Source organism: Diaphorina citri, unplaced genomic scaffold (assembly GCF_000475195.1).
Source record: "Diaphorina citri unplaced genomic scaffold, Diaci psyllid genome assembly version 1.1 scaffold21, whole genome shotgun sequence".
In the NCBI taxonomy this organism is placed as follows: Eukaryota; Metazoa; Arthropoda; class Insecta; order Hemiptera; family Psyllidae; genus Diaphorina; species Diaphorina citri.
The window spans coordinates 229,131-250,287 of NW_007377459.1; the positions used below are offsets into that span (position 1 = coordinate 229,131).

Below are 21,157 nucleotides of genomic sequence, written 5' to 3' on the forward strand. Positions count from 1 at the left end.
GAGTATATTACATCACAGTATATCTGTATATTAATTCGATAATTAAATTTTACATTTTTTTTTATAATTAGGTAGGTAGGTATATGTGTATAATGCAATTTGTATAAATAAAATAAATTCATCTTTTTTTTTTACAGGTACAAATTTTTTTTTTTTTTTTTTTTTTTTTGTACAGGTACAAAAAAAATAAAATTACGTCTACTAGGTACTAAACACTGTTTTTTTTTTAATGTTATTTATTTATTTATTTTTTATCTATCCTGGACACACAGCGATTTGTGACACGGTAGGAATGTGGTTTTACGAGTTGGAAATACAGTGAGCACAATGTTTTAGGTTCATTGGCTTTCAGTAGGAGGGAAATTCTTTGGTTTCTTGCTGTAGCTAACATTTGGCTACTGAAACTAATCGTGGTTAATGTCAGAGGATCTTTATCTAAGGTCGCGGTTCCATTGGATGCGATTTCTAGGCTTACGACGCAATGCAAAGTAGCGCGTCGCGTCGCGAAATCTTCGTTGCTTCCGATTAGTTCCGAATTTTTGTACAATGAATCTGATTACAAAGAAATCTCATCTAATGGAACTGCGGCCTAAAAAGCTCAGTCTATCACTTTTGTCAGTGGTATCGTTTTTATCCATTGGATATGATTTCTAGGCTTACGACGCAATGCAAAGTAGCGCGTCGCATCGCGAAATCTTTATTGCTTCCGATTAGTTCCGAATTTTTGTACAATGAATCGCATTACAAAGAAATCTCATCTAATGGAACTGCGGCCTAAAAAGCTCAGTCTATCACTTTTGTCAGTGGTATCGTTTTTAGAACTTTCGACCAGTGTGCTCAGCAGGGCTGTCCCCTCCCCAATTTAGTTTTAGTATCAAGCCGTCTTTTATTATGTGACTTTTTTATAGTCAAAGTGGAGCAAGTGTGGACGTCCAAAGCGGAATCTCATTGGTTCAGCCATCTTGACTATAAAAAAGTCACATAATAAAGTACAGCTTTTCTAATCATCAACTGCTGTTAGTTTTCAATTGACTCGTAACCGGGAGAAAAGCGATGTCGCTAGAACAGTCACGTAATAAAGTACAGCTTTTCTAATCATCAACTGCTGTTAGTTTTCAATTGACTCGTAACCGGGAGAAAAGCGATGTCGCTAGAACTATCAGCAAGAGGCTCGAGTAGTTCAGAGAGGAAAACGTAGATGGCGCTGCGTTGTAGTAGCCTCCGGACACTTGAAGGTTGGCGGTCTGAATGCTGTACTTGCAGTAGTCTCCGTCTGAAAACATACCCCATTTTATGAATGAAAATTCTAGCTCTCAAGTCAGACTGAAACGTTTTTTGAAACTTACGTAGGTTAGGTATTAGGTACACCTCACACCCCATTTTATGAAATCGTAGCAGTAGATATCATCTTTTTTTTAAGAGGTTTGACAGAGGGAACTGTAACTGCGTAACTGCTAGGGTCTTATCGTCCCGAAATCTAAGAGAGAAGGAAGACAGGATAGGAGGAAAGCCAGCCGTTCCGAGAACGAACATTATCCCATCAGGGTAAAATCCGCCCCGGGCGGGAATGGAACCCGCGGCCTAGCGCTTACAAGGCAGGCGCGCCACCAACCAAGCTAACTAGGCTGGCGATCTCATCTTAAGTCAGACTGAAACAAAGTTTGGCCAGTCAGAAGTTTGTTTGGAATTGATTCTTCAGTGCTACTGGAAAACGAGTATTTTATTCGTAAATAGGTATGACCTTCAGTAGTGCAGAGCTTTGGCTCATAAAGTGTGGACTTAAATTAAAACAATGGCGAACATCCTGATCCTGTTTGACTTCAGCAAGGCCTTCGAACTAGTCTCTTATAGAATACTACTGCAAAAAGTGGGGACATTGGTATTGAACAAAACCAACTAGGTTGGAATCCCAGGATGAAAGTTTCCTCAACAATTTTTGACCTAAAATACATTTTATTTATTTACTTACTTTAATACCTATTTTACAGGGGAGTTTACCGTGATGTACCTTTACACAAGGCTGGCGTTCCGATGGAATGAGTACAACTACAGCACGTTCTATACCGCCTACTACTTCACTGACTTTCTGGGTAAGTGAATATGTTGCGTACGAGTATAGTACCTAATCAAACAGCAGAAACTTGGACACTTGTTTACAGCAATTTGACTACACATTTAGAATATAGCACGGGCCAGCTATTTTTTTTTTTTTTTTTTTTTTTAAGAGGAGAGGAAAAGGTAGATGGCGCTGCGTTGTAGTAGCCTCCGGACACTTGAAGGTTGGCGGTCTGAATGCTGTACTTGCAGTAGTCTCCGTCTGAAAACAGAAAGTGGACAAGAACGGGTTAAAAATTTCTGAAAGTCAAGTAAGGGTTAAGTTGAATTTATAGGATTTTCTTTTGGGCCTATTTTTTCTGGCCTAAAATTTGGACACATCCACTAACTAAAATATGTCATCTCTCTCTCTCTCTCTCTCTCTCTCTCTCTCTCTCTCTCCTCAGTCCACAATTACCTCAGTCCATCTCTAGTAAGAATAGAAAATAAGAGATAATTTTGGCACATCCACCAATACACAAACCCCAATGCATTTTCTCTGTATAAAGTGGACAGACTCTAGACAATTATATGCGCAAATTGTCACCACCAAGGTGAGGGCTAAAAATCGAAATGGCAAGGTGGTAGCTGATAAAAGATAAAACCTTCTCAGACAACAGACAACCTTAGAAAAAGGACTAAAAATAGTCCTTACATTGAAAATGGTATGCACTAAAAGATGACACAAATGATATTGGCATACTTCAGACCTCTTCCTCTCAATTAGTTGCAGATAAAAACTTTACATCAATCAAGGTAACTTTAATATTAAAATAAATACTACATTTTTTTTTTTCAAAATACATACATACTTAATCTGAGAACCAGTATCTAAGCGCCAATTTAAATGTCATCGATTAGCAAACGACCAAAATATTGGGATTGGCATAAAAATCTACTAGTTATCTTAAAATAATAAAAAAAAAGGTTTTTTTTTTGTCCTTTAAAATAATTTGATTTTTTATTATATCTTACTTCCCCGGCTACGGCTGTTAATGGAGTACCTACCTAGGCAAACTAAGCAAACAAGCATATCCTTAACATTGTTTGAGAATTTGAACACAATATTAGTAGTAGCCTACCGCTGGGGTATTAGGACTTGTCAGTCCTATTTCAGCAGTATAAATAAGCTCCATTTGATACATATTACAACGAGTATGATTGTCGATATAAATAGCAAAACCTAACAACACATTCAGAAAGATCAAAGTTAGGAATTAAACGAACAACAACAGTAAGTTCTAGATTATAAATCCTCTTCCAATCCGAAGTTCTAAAGTTCAAAGTTCGTAACGATTGAGACCTAAAAGGTTGATTTAAATATTTTTTTCCTCACTTAAAATAATCTTTTTTCCATCCTTAACGACTCTTTTTCATCGGGTAGGTAAAACTTTTTTTTTCTTTTTAATTTATATATGTTGGGGTATAACTTTAAATCCAAGGATTATACAAATAAGAAAATCATCACTGTTCGAATATAATGTGGGGACAATAAATCCTCCATTAGTTAAGTAGCTCCTGTATGCCAAATGATGTCTGATTAGAACTCTTCTTGGGAATCTTGGCTGCCCGAGAAAAACGTACAACAACAACAACTAGTGGTTGACCCGTCCTTTGTACGGGATCAGGCGTAACTTTGAAGTGCCGCCATTTTGAATCAGGATGGAATGTGACAACTTTAAGTATCCTATGTCAGTACTTTTCTTAACAACCACAAAAAATCTTATGTATTCTTGAGAGTTCATTGCAACGGTCAATACATTAATTAGACGTAGGTACTTTATGATGGACACTCGTTGCTATCTTGAAAGCCCAGAAGAGGTTATGTAGTAGAACAGAAAACTTCATCAAAATGGGGGGTGACCATCAGGGCAGTCGCGTACTGCTGGCTTTTCCCGGTCCCACTTAGGCTGGGTGAGGTTAATGTGAGAAGGAGGGTAGTTTGTGTCCAAATGGAGGGTAAAACCCGCGTCACTAACTTAGCAGTTGTACAGTGATATTAAACCCATTACAAAAGAAAGCTAACAAACAATCGAAGGATTCAAGGCACTGAAGAGACGAAAAATGACATTACTCAGAAGGTAAACCGGATAGTGAAGCATTTCTTAATATTGTGACTATGGTCGATATTCGCTTGAATTGGGGATGGGTTTTACATTTTGGTCATGTGTCACCCGGTTGACAGGGTGAACTCGAAATTTTGTTCTAATGGTCAAGCATGCCAACTATTCTTCTCTTTCTCTAGTGCCCCCTAAACTCTCAATGGGAATTCTGGGATGCTCTGTATTAGCTGATAATGTGGAGTGTCATTTAATCAGTTACTGTAAAGACATAGTGCTTGTTCTTGTTGTTGTTCCCAATCCATCATGTAACACTTCACTGATATGTTTCTCATAGTATCCATACTGTACCTCAAATAAGAAGGAGCAAGAACTTCAACCCTGCTAGGAGTTGATCCCGCAACTCCGATGTGTGAGAGTTATTAGACCATGATATCATGATATGTCATGATATAGGTATTTATAATGTGTTAGACTATGATAAATATCATGATGGCACTATGATTGCTGACACCCTGTATTGGTGATGTAAAGTAAGGCAGAAAATCTTATATAACTGAGACAAGGTCAGTGTGTTTCTTCTCCTTTATCGAACAATGTTTCGGATAATTTATGTAAAGCTACTTTTATAAATTTATGTAGATTGTCATTTCATGATCGAATAATTCAAGATGTAGGTTGGGAGAACTTTAGGACGATATTGGCGGACCACAAATTAGATGTCCATCAGGTTCAAGGTTTGGTCAGTTTTCGCGTCTTCTGCTTTGGTCTTCCATATCTCAAATTCTTTGTGGTAAAGCAGAGCTTTTTCACAACTTTTGTGGATATCACAGCGTTACTAAGTGCCTCCTTTGTAATCAATTTCCATATTTCAATGATCTTTTTACACTGGAAATGTCGCCACAGGTCACTACTTGATTAAAGTAGCTACTCAATTGCACTCACGAGGCTGAGTGCACCCCGAACTCCAAGCACAGAGCTGAAAAAAACCTCGGCCCCGCCGAGATTTTTTCTTCCACAAGCTCAATATACCTTGAGCTGAATCCTCCTAGTCTAAAACTTTAGCAAAAATAGCTCAAGTTTGTGTCGAATGAGGAGGAAACAGCTCAGGTCTATGGCATCTTCATTATTACCCTGTTGGTATCACTTACCACTCAACGCTCACACCTGACACTCTCTGTATCTTCTTACCCTAAAGGATTCTATTTTGTCATCAGCTTTAGGTTATAACTAAAGCCGCTACAACAACATCCCTAAAGGATTCGTCAACTTACCGTAAGTCCAGCCGACAAACTCGCCAGTCCTAAGGTTTTCCGCCACAAGCCAGTCCTCCAGAGGGCGGAAGTATTCCCGCAGGGCGTTGGCATCCAGTCTTGATTCTCCGGTGGCGGTGAACAGGGCTTCGTTCCAGGGGACTGAGGAGCCGAACTGCATCATGTGACTGCGAAACAGAACCGGGAGGGGAGATTGTGAGAATGTAGGAATGGAATAGAACAACCCAAAGTTGTGACTTTCGTTAGAAATAAACCCCTAAAGGGGTTTTCAAATTTGATGTTTTTTTTTTGGTAGAGGGAAATTCGCCCCGGGTGGGACTCGAAGCCGCGACCTAGGGCTTACAAGACAGGCGCTCTTCCCTCTAAGCTAAATAGGCTGGTTAGAATAAATTGAAATTTTATTGGATCAAGCGTGCGGGAAGGCACGCGAAGCGCCGCCCCATAATTAAAACAATCCTGTTGATTTTTTTTTTTTTTTTTTTTTTTTTTTTTTTTAAAAAAAAAATTGGGTTTTTTTTTTTTTTTTTTTTTTTTTTTTTTTTTTTTTTTTGCTGAAGAAAAAATTGGAGTTCACGAACCATGAGAGAAGAGGAACTTCGAACCCGCTCAAAATTTACAGAGGTTGCTCTAACAATTCTGAACATTATCGGTCTAAACATCTACTCTTAATGACAGACTGACAGGTAGCCTCACGTCTTAGAGGTGTTATGGTCATCACTCATCAGAATCGCTTTAAACTGTAGACTTGCAGGCAAACCCAAAACACTATCCAGTTTTCGCCCACATTTGCAAATTTTCTGACAAGCATCACTGAGGATGTAGTAACTTGTGAGTTAGTGACACAATGTATCATTCGAAGAATGTTTTAGAAATCTAATTCCCGTATTTACTCTCAGCGCGGAGACAGTAAACCAATCTACCAGACCCAGATTGGAGTCATTTGACTACTGGCGGATTTAAATTGGAATATGACACCTATTCTCAGCGCGGAGACAGTAAACCAATCTACCAGACCCAGATTGGAGTCATTTGACTACTGGCGGATTTAAATTGGAATATGACACCTAGGGTATGTTCTTATACATGACGGAGTATGTTACACTGCATTAGTACCAGGAAGTCCTTATGAACTGGGGGTACAGGGTTCGATAAAAGACGAGGCATTTTTTTATATATATACATATATATCTATTTTTTTTTTAAAGATAGTAGGTACCTCGGTACCGCTTTCGCATTACTTCAAGGCGCATTCTTTTACATGTCCAATAACGGAAAAATCTGGTTGGAAAATTTCCGCCCTGGCCGGGATTCGAACCCAGCACCTCCGGACTGAGACTCAGTGCTCTTGACCACTTGGCCACAGAGGCAGTACATAAACTGACTCGTGTGAATACAACTGGCGTCTAGTAAAATCAAAATCCCAGTCCATGAATCTTTAACGTGACTAAGGACTTTAACAACCAAATACGAGTAACCAACAACCAACTCAGTACTTTGTGCCTACTTGGTTTTCTTTTCCAACACCCTGAAACATTTTGGAGCAAGTGGTGAGTCATGTAAGAGACATCCCCTCATAAAGTTCCTATTAATGGTAGCATAGAATTTTTTAAAAAGTTTCAAGATAATTTTGCAACTTTGAGCATAATTATTTCGTAAGTAGATCTTTTTTTTTACAAAGAAAATACACCAAATATCTCATCCAAGGTCTTTCTAGAGAACAATGTGCTGATGCTCGACTAATTATCCCTTTGGATGACGAGAAAATTTTCTCTGCCAAGCTACCAAATAAAGTTCGAATCAGTCAATCAGATTTTTCTTAGTCGCACCTACTCGTAAGTAAGCAAAGCTTAGGTGGTAGAGAACACCTTAGGCGTTATCTGCTGTTCTTTTGATAAAAACCCACGCCTTTTGAGTATGATTGCAAAAGTACTAAGCGTTGGATTCGTAATTATGCAATATTGCTGAGTTCTTCCAGAATTATGAGGCTGAGTGCTCCATAAAATAACCTACAGCAGAATTTGATTCCTTCCCACAACCCAGTTGATCATTCATCCAGCTTAAATTTTGGGAAAGGGGGAAAAACATCAGTAACTTTCTGAACCCTCGGTATAGGGCAGTGCGCTAGGCTAAATTTAGAACTTAAACCTGTTTATAACAATATTTCAATTGAAATACATCAAAATGTTAAATTTGATTTGAACTTACTTGAGCAGAACTCCAGCCTCTTTGCTGCGGTAGATGTCACATTTGAAGAGGGGTTTACTGGATGGGTTTCTGCTGTTCTTCTGATAAAAACCCACGCCTTTTGAGTATGATTACAAAAGTACTAAGCGTTAGGTTCGTAATTATGCAATATTGCTGAGTTCTTCCAGAATTATGAGGTTGAGTGCTCCCCAAAGTAACCTACAGCAGAATTTGATTCCTTCCCACAACCCAGTTGATCATTCGTCCAGCGTAAATTTTGGGAAAGGGGGAAAAACATCAGTAACTTTCCGAACCCTCGGCAAAGGACAGTGCGCTAGGCCAAGTTTAGAACTTAAACCTGTTTATAACAATATTTCAATTGAAATACATCAAATAAAACATTAAATTTGATTTGAACTTACTTGAGCAGAACTCCAGCCTCTTTGCTGCGGTAGATGTCACATTTGAAGAGGGGTTTACTGGATGGGTCATCCGCTCTGTACTGGCCAGATGCCTTGCAGAGAGCTTCGTGTATTTGGAACTGGAGGATGTTGCTCACGTAATATCTGAAACAGACGAGAAAGAGATTTGATCAAGAAATGAATTTAAATTGTGTTTGCTGGGGGAAAAATGCTTAGTTGGAAAATTGGTAAAAAGGGCTGTTTTTCTGGGTAAGAAAGTAAGAATCGACCTGGCCTGGGTGAGAAAAATATAGGATATGAGGTACACAATAGGGTTGTCTGAAAGAGACTGACAAGAAACGCTGACCCTATTGAAATAGGAAAAGGCTAGGAAGAAGAAGAATGGCTTTGCATATTTTATTTTGATGTACACCACTTCACTGGTATTGAGGCAAAAAACCAGTAGCTATAGTGTACCAGACGACACTGAATGTGAAGAAGAATATAAGGAAGTATTAACAAAATTGAGTCCCAAAATAAATATAAGTAATATTATTACAGACATACCTACATATTCAAGTAGGTAAATGGCACCTGATATATTCCATAAATAAAATGGTACCTACTTACTTAGATCATTGTTAAGTATTCCATGTAAACCATGCAAGATACTCGTATACAATATGTATGTGACACCGATCATCTCAAAAATGATATTTTTTTTTGTCATTAATATTGAGGTCCAAATAATATTAATTTTAGTGATGATAGCTATGTAAGTGTACCTGTACAAAGAATAGATAAGTACGTATCTATATCAGTAGGTTATTGTAGGTAAGTGGCACCTAATATTTTGAATAATATCATATTGATCTACAATTCTACATAGACATTAGGTAGTTATATCTATTTATTGGAAGTCGAGTAAATGTCTTTGTCACCAGAATACCAGATGACATATGGGAAATCCAGATCATCTCAGAACATACAATACATTGTACATACTACATACATAGGTAGGTATTTGTGTATCCTACAAAATGTGTAGGAACGTAGTTACTAGGAAAATTTGCCAGGCAAAAGAGACGTGTACCAATGCACCACATCTTTTGGAGTAGGCAGGTCCTAGGTAGGCCTTCTTTATTACATTAATATAATTACCTATTTTGGTACCTATCAGTAGGTACCTATATGTTTTCTATAAATACGTAGGTTTGTACCTACTTACTCTCGTATACCTATATACTAAATAGTAGACAGTACATCAACTGTTTTATTTTAAGTCTAAACCACAGAGAGTTCGATCGAAAGTGAAACCCATCAATCATTTGGTATTTTTCATTAAGTGTTGTAATTATGACGATTGATTCGAGTAGGAAAAGTAGTTCTCTATAAATATGTAGGTTTGTACCTACTTACTCTCGTACGTATACCTATCTACCAAATAGTAGACAGTACATCAACTGTTTTATTTTAAGTCTAAACCACAGAGAGTACGATCGAAAGTGAAACCCATCAATCATTTGGTATTTTTCATTAAGTGTTGTAATTATGACGATTGATTCGAGTAGGAAAAGTAGTTCTCCTTTACATTCTGGACTGGAATGATACACTCAATAAAAATGTTTAATAGGAAAAACACACAGTTTGTGTTGCTTATGTAAGAAGGAAGTGTACACAGAAGAATACTTACATACAGAATATGTACAGAATCAGTTCAATTATAGTTGTTCCAATGAAGTACTTTTCCTAGTCTGGCTGGGGGACTTTAAACAGGGAGCATACCAGCCTGAATTTCCCTTACTAAAGAAATAGCAAAGGTTGAGTGCGAAGGGCGTCCACTCGTAAAATTTGTAGCCACAAAATCAAATGTCAGCCCAAAGCAATCACCCTAGTTAGGACTGATTGAGGGCTGACGAAAAACACCGACCCCGTCTGTACACGGGAAAAGGCGAAGAAAAAAAAAAAAGAATTGAAGTACTTTCCTAGGGTGATTGCTTTGGGCTGACATTTGTTTTGGCTACAAATTTTAAGAGTAGATGCCCTTCGCACTCAACCTTTGCTATTTCCTTGGCAAGGGAAATTCAGGCTGGTCTATTCCTTGTTAATCGTCCCCCAGCCAGACACTATAGGTACCTAAACACCGATTTATTATTTTCCTAGGATAATCATAAGCGGGCTTAGCTGTGGAAGGGCTCACCTATTACAGTAAGGAATTCAATGGTACCTATCCCAGACTAGGTAATTTTTATGTAATTTCATACTTAACTTATTTAAAACAAGGATGCACATGCTCATTTCTTATAGCTACTTAGCTACTTAGCTAAGAAATGTGCTGATATCTAAATAGTGCCTGAGTACTCTTGAGCTGAATTGATTAAGATATCTCATGAAATTTATATCACATCATAGGAACCTAATAGGTATCTTTTTTTCTATTTAATAGCTAGGTAATAATACCTATGTATGATCCACGAGTTGTAGAGAATCTATCTAATAAATGGCTCGGCGTAAAGGAGCGGTTCTAAACTTTTTACTTCGCTGCCCTTTAAAAAAAAAAAAATGTGACCGCTCCGCGGCCCCTTTACTGTATTTCATGTGCTCTTCCCGAGGATATTGAAGTTCTTCACCCTCTCGGGGGCCGCGGACCCCAGTTTGGGAATCACTGGCATAAAGAATAGAATCCTGGTACATCGTTTAATCATTGTGTTTAGCCAGATAATCAGTATAATCATAGTGTTTCAGTCTATTTCAAGTTTCAATCTATCGTGATGATGTTCAAAGCGGCTACTTCACGTCTGATGAAGGATAGCAGATGAGGTTAAGTACCTACTTAGGTACCTATAATCTATAATGCAGTACCTAATAGTAAGAATAAATAAATTTATAATCAACATTCAGAAGTTGTCTTCTGCCTAATAAATTTCAAATTGAGGAACTCTCATCCTAGGGCCAAATTTTTGGGGAACCCCCGCTGTCTTGGGAATAAATAATAACCATTTGAAGATTTTGAGGCCTAAATAAGTTCTGTAAACTCAACTAAAGTCGGGTTTTGAGCCTTAAGTTATCTAAAGTTGAGAACGATTTGAGCCTGAATTTCCTGGAAACAGGATTACGATTGATGATTGCTAAGCGATTCTAAAAAGTGGATCAACTAGTGTGCATGAGAGAGATTAGCCTCAATATTAGATCATTCAATATCGATAATAACCATTATGGACCAGTTTGTAATGAATCTAATATTAGGTAGCTACTTGTATTTAATTTACCTAGGAAGCAGGACAGGTATCTATTACACAGAATATCCTTCATTGCATAAAATGCAGTAGGGATCAACTCCACGCCTTTGGTATTTGTTTATGTATATTTTTTTGCGTAATTATTTGTAGTTTAATTGTTTGAAACTTTGAAAATGGAAAAGGTTTACTTGAATTGTTCAATACATTTGCAATACCTACAAAATCAAAATGCAGTAGGGATCAACTCCGCGCCTTTGATATTTGTTTATGTATATTTTTTTGTGTAATTATTTGTAGTTTAATTGTTTGAAACTTTGAAAATGGAAAAGGTTTACTTGAATTGTTCAATACATTTGCAATACCTACAAAATAATATATTCCATAAATAAAATGGTACCTACTTACATAGATCATTGTTAAGTATTCCATGTAAACCATGCAAGATACTCGTATACAATATGTATGTGACACCGATCATCTCAAAAATGATATTTTTTTTTGTCATTAATATTGAGGTCCAAATAATATTAATTTTAGTGATGATAGCTATGTAAGTGTACCTGTACAAAGAATAGATAAGTACGTACCTATATCAGTAGGTTATTGTAGGTAAGTGGCACCTAATATTTTGAATAATATCATATTGATCTACAATTCTACATAGATATTAGGTAGTTATATCTATTTATTGGAAGTCGAGTAAATGTCTTTGTCACCAGAATACCAGATGACATATTATGGGAAATCCAGATCATCTCAGAACATACAATACATTGTACATACTACATACATAGGTGGGTATTTGTGTATTAATATCTACATATGTAGTTATATGTACAGTATTTTGTTATAATTCTACACCTGAAAGCAAAGGGCTGACATCTAAAAAGGACTATTTTTGCACCTGGAAAAAAAAAAATCTTCTGAAAGGGTGATTTTTAGTATCTGAAAATTACTTTTTTTGCAGGTCGACATATCCACGAACATTTGGTGGTAAGTTATCACTTCGTATACAAACAAGGCTAATACAGAACATCACCAAAAAGGAATAGCTATGCTACATAACACCACCAAATGATAACAGAATGATACCAAATAGCAGACACCAACCTACCGCAAGAATAGTGATCCGCTTATTTATCGTTTTTAATTGAAATTAGGAGTAAAAAATAATCTGTTGTGAACATCACACGACTTTCCTTGTCCTATTAACACACAGACACACGGACCAATGGCTCAGACTTCCGATACAGGCTCTAGAGATTTCAGAACGTGTTTTGGCACTAAAAACCGACCATCGAAATGTTTTCCTGAACACATTACTTACCTTCCTATGTGTTAGGATAAGGAAAGTAAAAAGCACCCAGGGTGCCAAAAAGTAATGAAAAAATAATGTTCTGATCTATTCCAGTCATTCATCTCCTGAAACCCACGCACAATCAGTCGATTGACACGGTCGTTATGACTTCAATCAGGGTCGGACTCATGTTTTAACCCTAACGTGACAGGCCCGAACACATTACTTACCTTTATATGTGCAGGATAAGGAAAGTAAAAAGCACCCAGGATGCCAAAAAGTAATGAAAAAATAATGTTCTGATCTATTCCAGTCATTCATCTCATGAAACCCACGCACAATCAGTCGATTGACACGGTCGTTATGACTTCAATCAGGGTCGGACTCATGTTTTAACCCTAACGTGACAGGCCTGGCTTGTGCCAAGAGGGCAGTAACAAACTGTTCGTAGATTCGTATAAGTTTAACCCATCCTTTGGGGCAGTTGTCCTGCCCCTACACCTGCGCCTCAGAGTGGGCTTTTTGTGTACTGAGTTAAGCTCAGGAACAAAACCGCTCCAGCCATGCCAACAGCTAGCTTTCTAGTTTTTATTGTCCTATCTCTTCGATTTCGGGACGATAAGGCCTCGGTCGTTATAGCTCCCTCTGCTCAAGAAGGTACTTAGCAGCCGTATTTCTTGAAGGTGTATCAAATTATCATGCTTTAAATCTCGAGTAAGTACCTCTCTTCTAACTTGTACGTTTTACCTACTTATCTCACTTCCTATCAGATAGGTACTTACTACTACTACTTAATGTTCTCCTTTACTCCTTTTTTCTCGCAAGAAGATGAAGAAGAAAATAAATAAAAAGAAAAAGAGGAAGGGAGAGGTGGAGAAGAAGACGAAGAAGAAGAAAAAGGAGGAAAAGAAGAAGTAAAAGGAGAAGAAGAAGAAGAAGACGAAAGAAATTTGATAATGTCATCAAGGTATGTGCAGATAACATGCATTGTAAATGTTATCAGTAAATCGCATTGTAAATAGCATTCCCTATACTACAACCCTAATGAAATTTCTACATACATTGCGCGTTGGGTGGCAGAGCACCTAAATACCTCCTGTGACAAAATGATACTAAATCCTAATAGTATTGGATATCTAACCTATAAGGCAGAGTCCATACTATAATCGATATCGCCGGAAACACGTTCACACCATAAACGATCGATGGCCGGTCGACTATGTGTTGACACACCTCAACCCAGCTTTTGTGGCTGTTTGACCCTACACCCAAGTCTCAGAGTGCGGTTTTTGTGTACAGAGTTATGCTGATTCTCCGGAGGTTCTTCAGTAGCTTTTTCGTTAGGTGTTTCCCAATATTTTACGGAGGACTTTTTAGATGAGATCCTATCGTAAGCAAAGTCGATCAACATTGCCTAAAAGTGCTGTCTTATTCACTTTATATGGGTTCCTATCGATGTCGATAGACTTTGGTCGGATGTAGTGTAGATGTAGCTACACTAAGGTCAGCCACACTCACTATCAGGTAGACCTCACAGGTACACCAATCAGGTCCGCTTGTCAGGTTTACCTGATAGTGTGTGTGCTCATCCGATATCAGGTTGACCTGACAGGAGGACCTTTTCAGCCGTACCTGTCAGGTCTACCTGATAGTGAGTGGCTGGCCTAAGACAAGATAAATAATACAGTAGGCCTATTTAGGTATTCAGGTATCTTCTCCTTCTTTTTCTTTTTAAAAAGCCTTGTCCATAACATTGGTAATCAAACCATGTCGAATGTATCACTAAAGACCTTAGCAGATATACAGTGACGACCTCTATCATATGTAACATTTGATGGAATTCAATTCCTGGTATCATTTTCTGAATATTCATACATATTCAGAGCTATTTACCTACATAATTATGTAGATTATTGTACGAGTGCTTAATTAAAAGTTCCACTCAAAGGAGTACTAGAGAGAGAGAGAGATATGTCGAATGTATCACTAAAGACCTTAGTAGTTATACAGTGACGACCTCTATCATATGTAACATTTGATGGAATTCGATTCCTGGTATCATTTTCTGAATATTCATACATATTCCGAGCTATTTACCTACATAATTATGTAGATTATTGTACGAGTGCTTAATTAAAAGTTCCACTCAAAGGAGTACTAGAGAGAGAGAGAGAGATAGAGGGAACTGTGACAACGGAGGCCCAATCGTCCTCAAAACAGGAGAGGAAGACAGGATAGAAGAAAGCCAGCCGTTCCGAGAACAAATCTTGTCTGTTTAGGATTAATTTCGGCCTGGGTGGAGATCGAGCCCGTGACTTAGCGCTTACAAGGCAGACGCGCTACCATTCAACCTTACTATAGGGTGGTTGCCTGTCTAACCTATCTTTTGAAACGATTACGGCCAGTGTTTGAGATGCCTTTTTTTAACGAGAAATCCCATTTCATCTCCAAGTTTGACGCACACCCTATGCTCTAAATACTTTGCCGATAAAAACACATTTATCTCATGTCAAAAAAAAAAAAAAAAAAAAAAAAAAAAAAAAAAAAACCCCCGGGGCGAGAGAGAGAGAGAGAGAGAGAGAGAGAGAGAGAGAGAGAGAGAGAGAGAGAGAGAGAGAGAGAGAGAGAGAGAGAGAAGGCGATTGAAAAACAACCATAAACAGTATTAAACACTAGTGTGTTAACTAACATAAACACTAGAATACCATGGAACAATCGGACAGCAACATACCAAACACCTCCTAATCAAGCTTAAACACATACACCACATACCTCTCAACACAAACATAGAACAGCTGAACATAACTTAATAGAAATACCAACGTATTCGTAGCAAAATACACAAACATATATGTTTATGGAAGGTAATTAATTAGATATATCTAATTAATATTACCTTCCAAGCTTCCAACCAAAAATCCAACACAAACATAGAACAGTTAAACATAAACTTGAGAGAATACTTATAGCAGAATACCATGGAACAACCGGACAGCAACATACCAAACACCTCCTAATCAAGCTTAAACACATAGACCACATACCTCTTAACACAAACATAGAACAGCTGAACATAACATAATAGAAATACCAACGTATTCTTAGCAAAATACACAAACAAACTAACGAAGGTAATTAATTAGATATATCTAATTAATATTACCTTCCAAGCTTCCAACCAAAAATCCAACACAAACATAGAACAGTTAAACATAATATAAATGCCTTAACGTAGCTAAATACACAAATAGTTAAATACCTTCCAACCAATTTAAATAAAGGTACGAGTTACCCCAAGTAAAACATCTGAGCATGCGTGATCTCTTAATGAAGTTGATTACAGTGCGAATAAGATAAACTAATAAGTTAACAATCTTAACTTAACCCATGAGAGCCGAGGCCTACATTAAAGTCACACCAAACTTGGCCCTTCTCTCTTTTTCGCCAATATCTTAGTTGCTCCAAGTCAGAGTGCATCGGGGATTTGTCTATTAGTTAGAAAACAAAATTTCCAACTATTTTCACTATTATTTGACATTTACTCAGTACCGGTCCGGAGTTAGAAGCGGTTAAATTTCAGCAAGATCCTACGAAGAAAAATGTTTGGCTCTTATGGGTTGATACTGAACGCAGTCTAGAGGATTTCCAAGATTCTGGCCTATGTGTTGTGTCTGTGTGATTAGCATAATGTAAATAGTTTATAATGTCGTACGTGTAATTCCAGAGTTCGGGTGTCCTTCACACAGGCAGGGTTTCAGGGAGGAACAAGGGCAAGGACGATCAAAGAAGAGATCGCTTTGCTCCTGTTTACCGGATGTTGAGGAGAAGGATTTATTTTTTCAAGAGGTTTGACAGAGGGAACTGTAACTGTTGAGCTCTTATCGTCCCGAAATCGAGGAGAGAAGAAAGACAGGATAGGAGAAAGCCAGCCGTTCCGATGATGAATCTTTTATCTGTTTAGGATAAAGTCCGCTTCGGGCGGGAATCGAAACCACGGCCTAGCGCTTACAAGGTACCTTCCAAGCTAACTAGGCTGGCTAAGTAGTCAGACTAAAAAGTCCATTTACCTCCTATCTACGGACCTGACCAGTCTTTACACTTGATGTAATAGCCATGTCAAGAGAATCAGGTTCAATTCAGGTCCCCCTTTCATTTTAACCCGTTCAGTTGACATTCGGGGCAGGTGACATTTTCGCATTCCCCATGGCATCCGAAATATTGGGGGCTTTGATTAATTTATGGGTTTACTTTGCGGAAAAAATGTCCAAAATTGGATACCACTTACAGTTTCTGACAATCTTAAGGGTTATGCAAAATGATATTGCCAAATTTGACTGATCTTTGATTTCATTCTATGCTTTAACTGGAAAGCAGTGGAGATTTGAATTTTTGGAATCTCTGGTTTCAAATTTCTGACAAAACGTCTGGTTGCTAAAAGAAGAGAACCTATTTTTGAGACATTTTACACATGACAAATTTCAATATTTTCTCACAGAGGGGTCGTACGATTGATCGCTCAAAGAACACTGCCCATGAGGGGGGCAGCTTGCAAACTAACTCATGTTACATAGAATGCTTATACATATTTCTCGACATGGTCTTCACTTGACTGGAGTGGATTATGGACTGTCCCCTATCTGATAGACGTTAAAAAACAAGACTAGAGTTGCAAAATGGCAAAATATTTGCTTGACATCATACTTAGGTAAGCGGAGTAAGTATTCTTAGACAATACCAAGATCGATTTTATCGATCCACAGGAGGCGAGAGAATTGGACTCCTAGAGACATAATGACGTATCGAATTCGACAAGTTATTGGTTAGGTTACCTAAGAGAGTACTTAAAAAACAAGTCCAGAGGTCGCCGTTCGAGATCAAGATGAAGACCCAGAAGGAGATGAGAAATGGAGTGCAGCACAAAACCGGAACCAACGATGTCAGATGGGCATTTGGAATTTTAAATCCTGTTCGAAATTAGCAACACATAATGACATACTTAGAACATGTTTCAAAATAGCAGCATATTCTGACAGACATATTGACCTGCTTTATTGAATTTCAATGTTTACTGTACCATTATCAATTTAGAAAGGGGGAAAAAATCTTCCATATCTGCTCACATGAATAGGGCCTGCCCCTTGCCAAATATATCGATCATTTTACAATAACAATAATTTCGTTCTCCAGCTGTGATTAAAAGAAAAGAAAAAAATGTTGCCAAGTCTGATAGAGCAAGAACTCGTGTCCTTTTATCTCTAGTCTTGTTTTTTAACGTCTATCAGATAGGGGACAGTCCATAATCCACTCCAGTCAAGTGAAGACCATGTCGAGAAATATGTAAAATATATTGTTCTGAAGATGGCCATAGTAATGGTCGAAATATATCAACTCGTCTGTCCTTTTATCTCTAGTCTTGTTTTTTAACGTCTATCAGATAGGGGACAGTCCATAATCCACTCCAGTCAAGTGAAGACCATGTCGAGAAATATGTATGATATCGTACTTGACCATTATCTCAAACTAAACAAAATAGAATGCTTAGTCCATTTCCAACTGAATGCATCCGATTCGACCATTAGGTGTCTTCAATGGTTTAATAATAATTATATAAAAAAAACGTCCACTTCTTAGTTTATCATAACAAAACTGCGCGAGTATCATTGAATATTTTGAGCAAATAAAGAAATATTTGTCCCGTAATTGGAGCAAAATATTTCAAGATTTTTGCCCTAGACGACGAGATTTATCAGCGGTTTTTATTATCGCTGCATTATTAATGAGACTAGATGGTTCTTCAAATGGCCAAGTAGGTAATAAATATCAGTTCTAATCTTCTAATATCGTAATGTACTATGAAATAAATTAATAGTTGTGGACAGTCATTGTCAAACTCGTAACTTGGATCAATGAAAAGCAGCAAAATATGGATAAAATATAAAATCAATATGAAGTTGTTACCACCAAGTTATCAGATTCACATTTTCAATATCAGTTCTAATCTTCTAATATCGTTATGTACTATGAAATAAATTAATAGTTGTGGACAGTCATTGTCAACCTCGCAACTTGGATCAATGAAAAGCAGCAAAATATGGATAAAATATAAAATCAATATGAAGTTGTTACCACCAAGTTATCAGATTCACATTTTCAGAATGAGTTTTAAATGAGGTATTTCACTTATTTTTTTGGCATGCATGTCAATATAGTTTCCAGTGGCAATCAAATGGAAGATCCTGGCAGGCCGAGCAAATACCACTGATGTTGCAGGTTGCACGATATATCGATTGGAAACGAGATTTGTCAATGAATGAGACAAGATCACTTGAATTATGGATCTAAACATAAAGTTGTTACCACCAAGTCATCCGATTCACATTTTCAGAATGAGTTTTAAATTAGTTATTTCACTTATTTTTTTTTGGCATGCATGTCAATATAGTTTCGAGTGGCAATCAAATGGAAGATCCTGGCAGCACGAGCAAATACAACCGATGTTGCAGGTTGCACGATATATCGATTGGAAACGAGATTTGTCAATGAATGAGACAAGATCACTTGAATTATGGATCTAAACATAAATCTTGGCATGCTTGTCAATATAGTTTCCAGTGGCAATCAAATGGAAGATCCTGGCAGGACGAGCAAACACAACCGATGTTGCAGATTGCACGATATATCGATTGGAAACGAGATTTGTCAATGAATGAGACAAGATCACTTGAATTATGGATCTAAAAATAAGTTTAAATGAAATGCAGGGTGAGGTAAGATCGAGTATGTACTGTAACAATATTCTGGTATTCCCCTCTGTGACCCAAAACCATAAGAAATATTGAATCTGTGCCCCGGTTTGTGGCATGGCAAAATAGGAGTTGTTTTCGGCCCGTGTGAACTTTCATTCAGTCTAAATAAATTAGTAAGAGCTTGATTTGCTGTTTTTGATGATTTGTTCTTTGCTTCTGATTCATAACCACTTCCTCACAAGCCTATAATCACCTCTTCAGGACAGCCGTATCAAAGAATGTCTGAAAATTGAAGACTCTGCATCTGCAATCATAATTGCAAACATGGAAGATCTTCTCGCAGTTATATTGAAGAATGTTAATGTCTCAATCAAACGTGTATCGGTCATTTTCAAACTGTCACACTTTCCTTTTTCCTCAATATCCTTGCTTCTCCCCATCATTAGAGTTGTCATCAATTTTTACTGGATTGTCATCAACTTTTACTGGATTGTCATCAACTTTTACTCTTTCGGCATTCATGACTTCTCCTTTTCGTATTGAAGAATGTTAATGTCTCTATTAAACGTGTATGGGTCATTTTCAAACTGTCACACTTTCCTTTTCCTCAATTTCCTTGCTTCTCCCCATCATTAGAGTTGGATTGTCATCAATTTTTACTGGATTGTCATCAACTTTTACTGGATTGTCATCAACTTTTACTCTTTCGGCATTCATGACTTCTCCTTTTCTGACCTGCTTTATTGAATTTCAATGTTTATTGTACCATTATCAATTTTGAAAGGGGGAAAAAATCTTCCATATCTGCTCACATGAATAGGGCCTGCCCCTTGCCAAATATATCGATCATTTTACAATAACAATAATTTCGTTCTCCAGCTGTGATTAAAAGAAAAGAAAAAAATGTTGCCAAGTCTGATAGAGCAAGAACTCGTCAAATCTATAGAAGCAATGTAAACAATCCATGCGATTTAAATTGAACTTCGCAATATGGAGTTTAATTAATCCAAATATTGGGAAACTGCAAATAAACGTGTGGTGATCCGGTGAACTTAAATCTCAAATTAGCCTTGAAATCGGTTCAGACGATTTAAACCGATTCGATTGACCTCGGTCTAAATCTTTTACACCTAATCTTATCAAGACTGTGTGGCGTTTCATTTTCTTTGTTTACTGAATTAATCAAGTCGAGATTTTTTTTCTGTGCTTCATGGCAAATTTCAAGTAATAAAGCTCTCTAATTAGCTGCTACTGCTGCTAGTATTTGAACAAAAGTCATTACTGACTTATGAGCTGGAAAATTATGATATACTGGATTTAATTTCGATTTCATGAGATCACGTTAGATTGAAAAAGTTTGCAAGAAATCATTTTCGTGTTCTTCTAAATAATTATGTTCACTATAATGAAAATATGGGGTGTAAGCTGGGAACCTCTTCCGAAGTATTCCAATAAGGAAAAGGCATTTCAAAGGCACTAAGGAGACTTGATCACAAAACTACTCCTTAAAAGGACAAAGGACGAAGTCATAAGAGTCAACTAGTTTACAGATACTTAAGAAGCACAAGGTCTATAACTACAAGTTGAGATCATAACTTCATGAGCCTTTAGCTGGCGGGATCAATTCAGCTTTCCCTCTTTCTAATGCAGGTAGTGTAGCTATGATATTACCTGATAATTATTTGATAATTTTAATCATTTTTATCTCATTTTAATGTAACAATTTTGTCTGTGAAGTATGCTGTGTCATTTTGGCAACCCAAACTTTGGGCAGTCCGTCAATGGATTTTATTGATTTTTTCTCTCTGTGTGACAGCTTTCCACAGATTGATATTCTTCAGGTTTCACATTCTTCAGGTTTC

At 37.3% G+C, this 21,157-nt stretch overlaps 1 protein-coding gene across 1 annotated transcript in view; it reads right to left on the bottom strand.

Moving 5' to 3' along the window:
• Positions 1 to 2,153: 2,153 nt before the first annotated feature.
• Positions 2,154 to 21,157, bottom strand: part of LOC103508843 (angiotensin-converting enzyme-like) — a 186,541-nt gene continuing 167,537 nt past the window's right edge. The window contains exons 11-13 of the mRNA XM_026823264.1: positions 8,035 to 8,178; positions 5,429 to 5,595; positions 2,154 to 2,317 (exon numbers count right to left, since the gene is read on the bottom strand). Of these exons, the coding sequence (XP_026679065.1) occupies positions 2,154 to 2,317; positions 5,429 to 5,595; positions 8,035 to 8,178 (475 nt within the window). The remainder of the gene's footprint in view (positions 2,318 to 5,428; positions 5,596 to 8,034; positions 8,179 to 21,157) is intronic.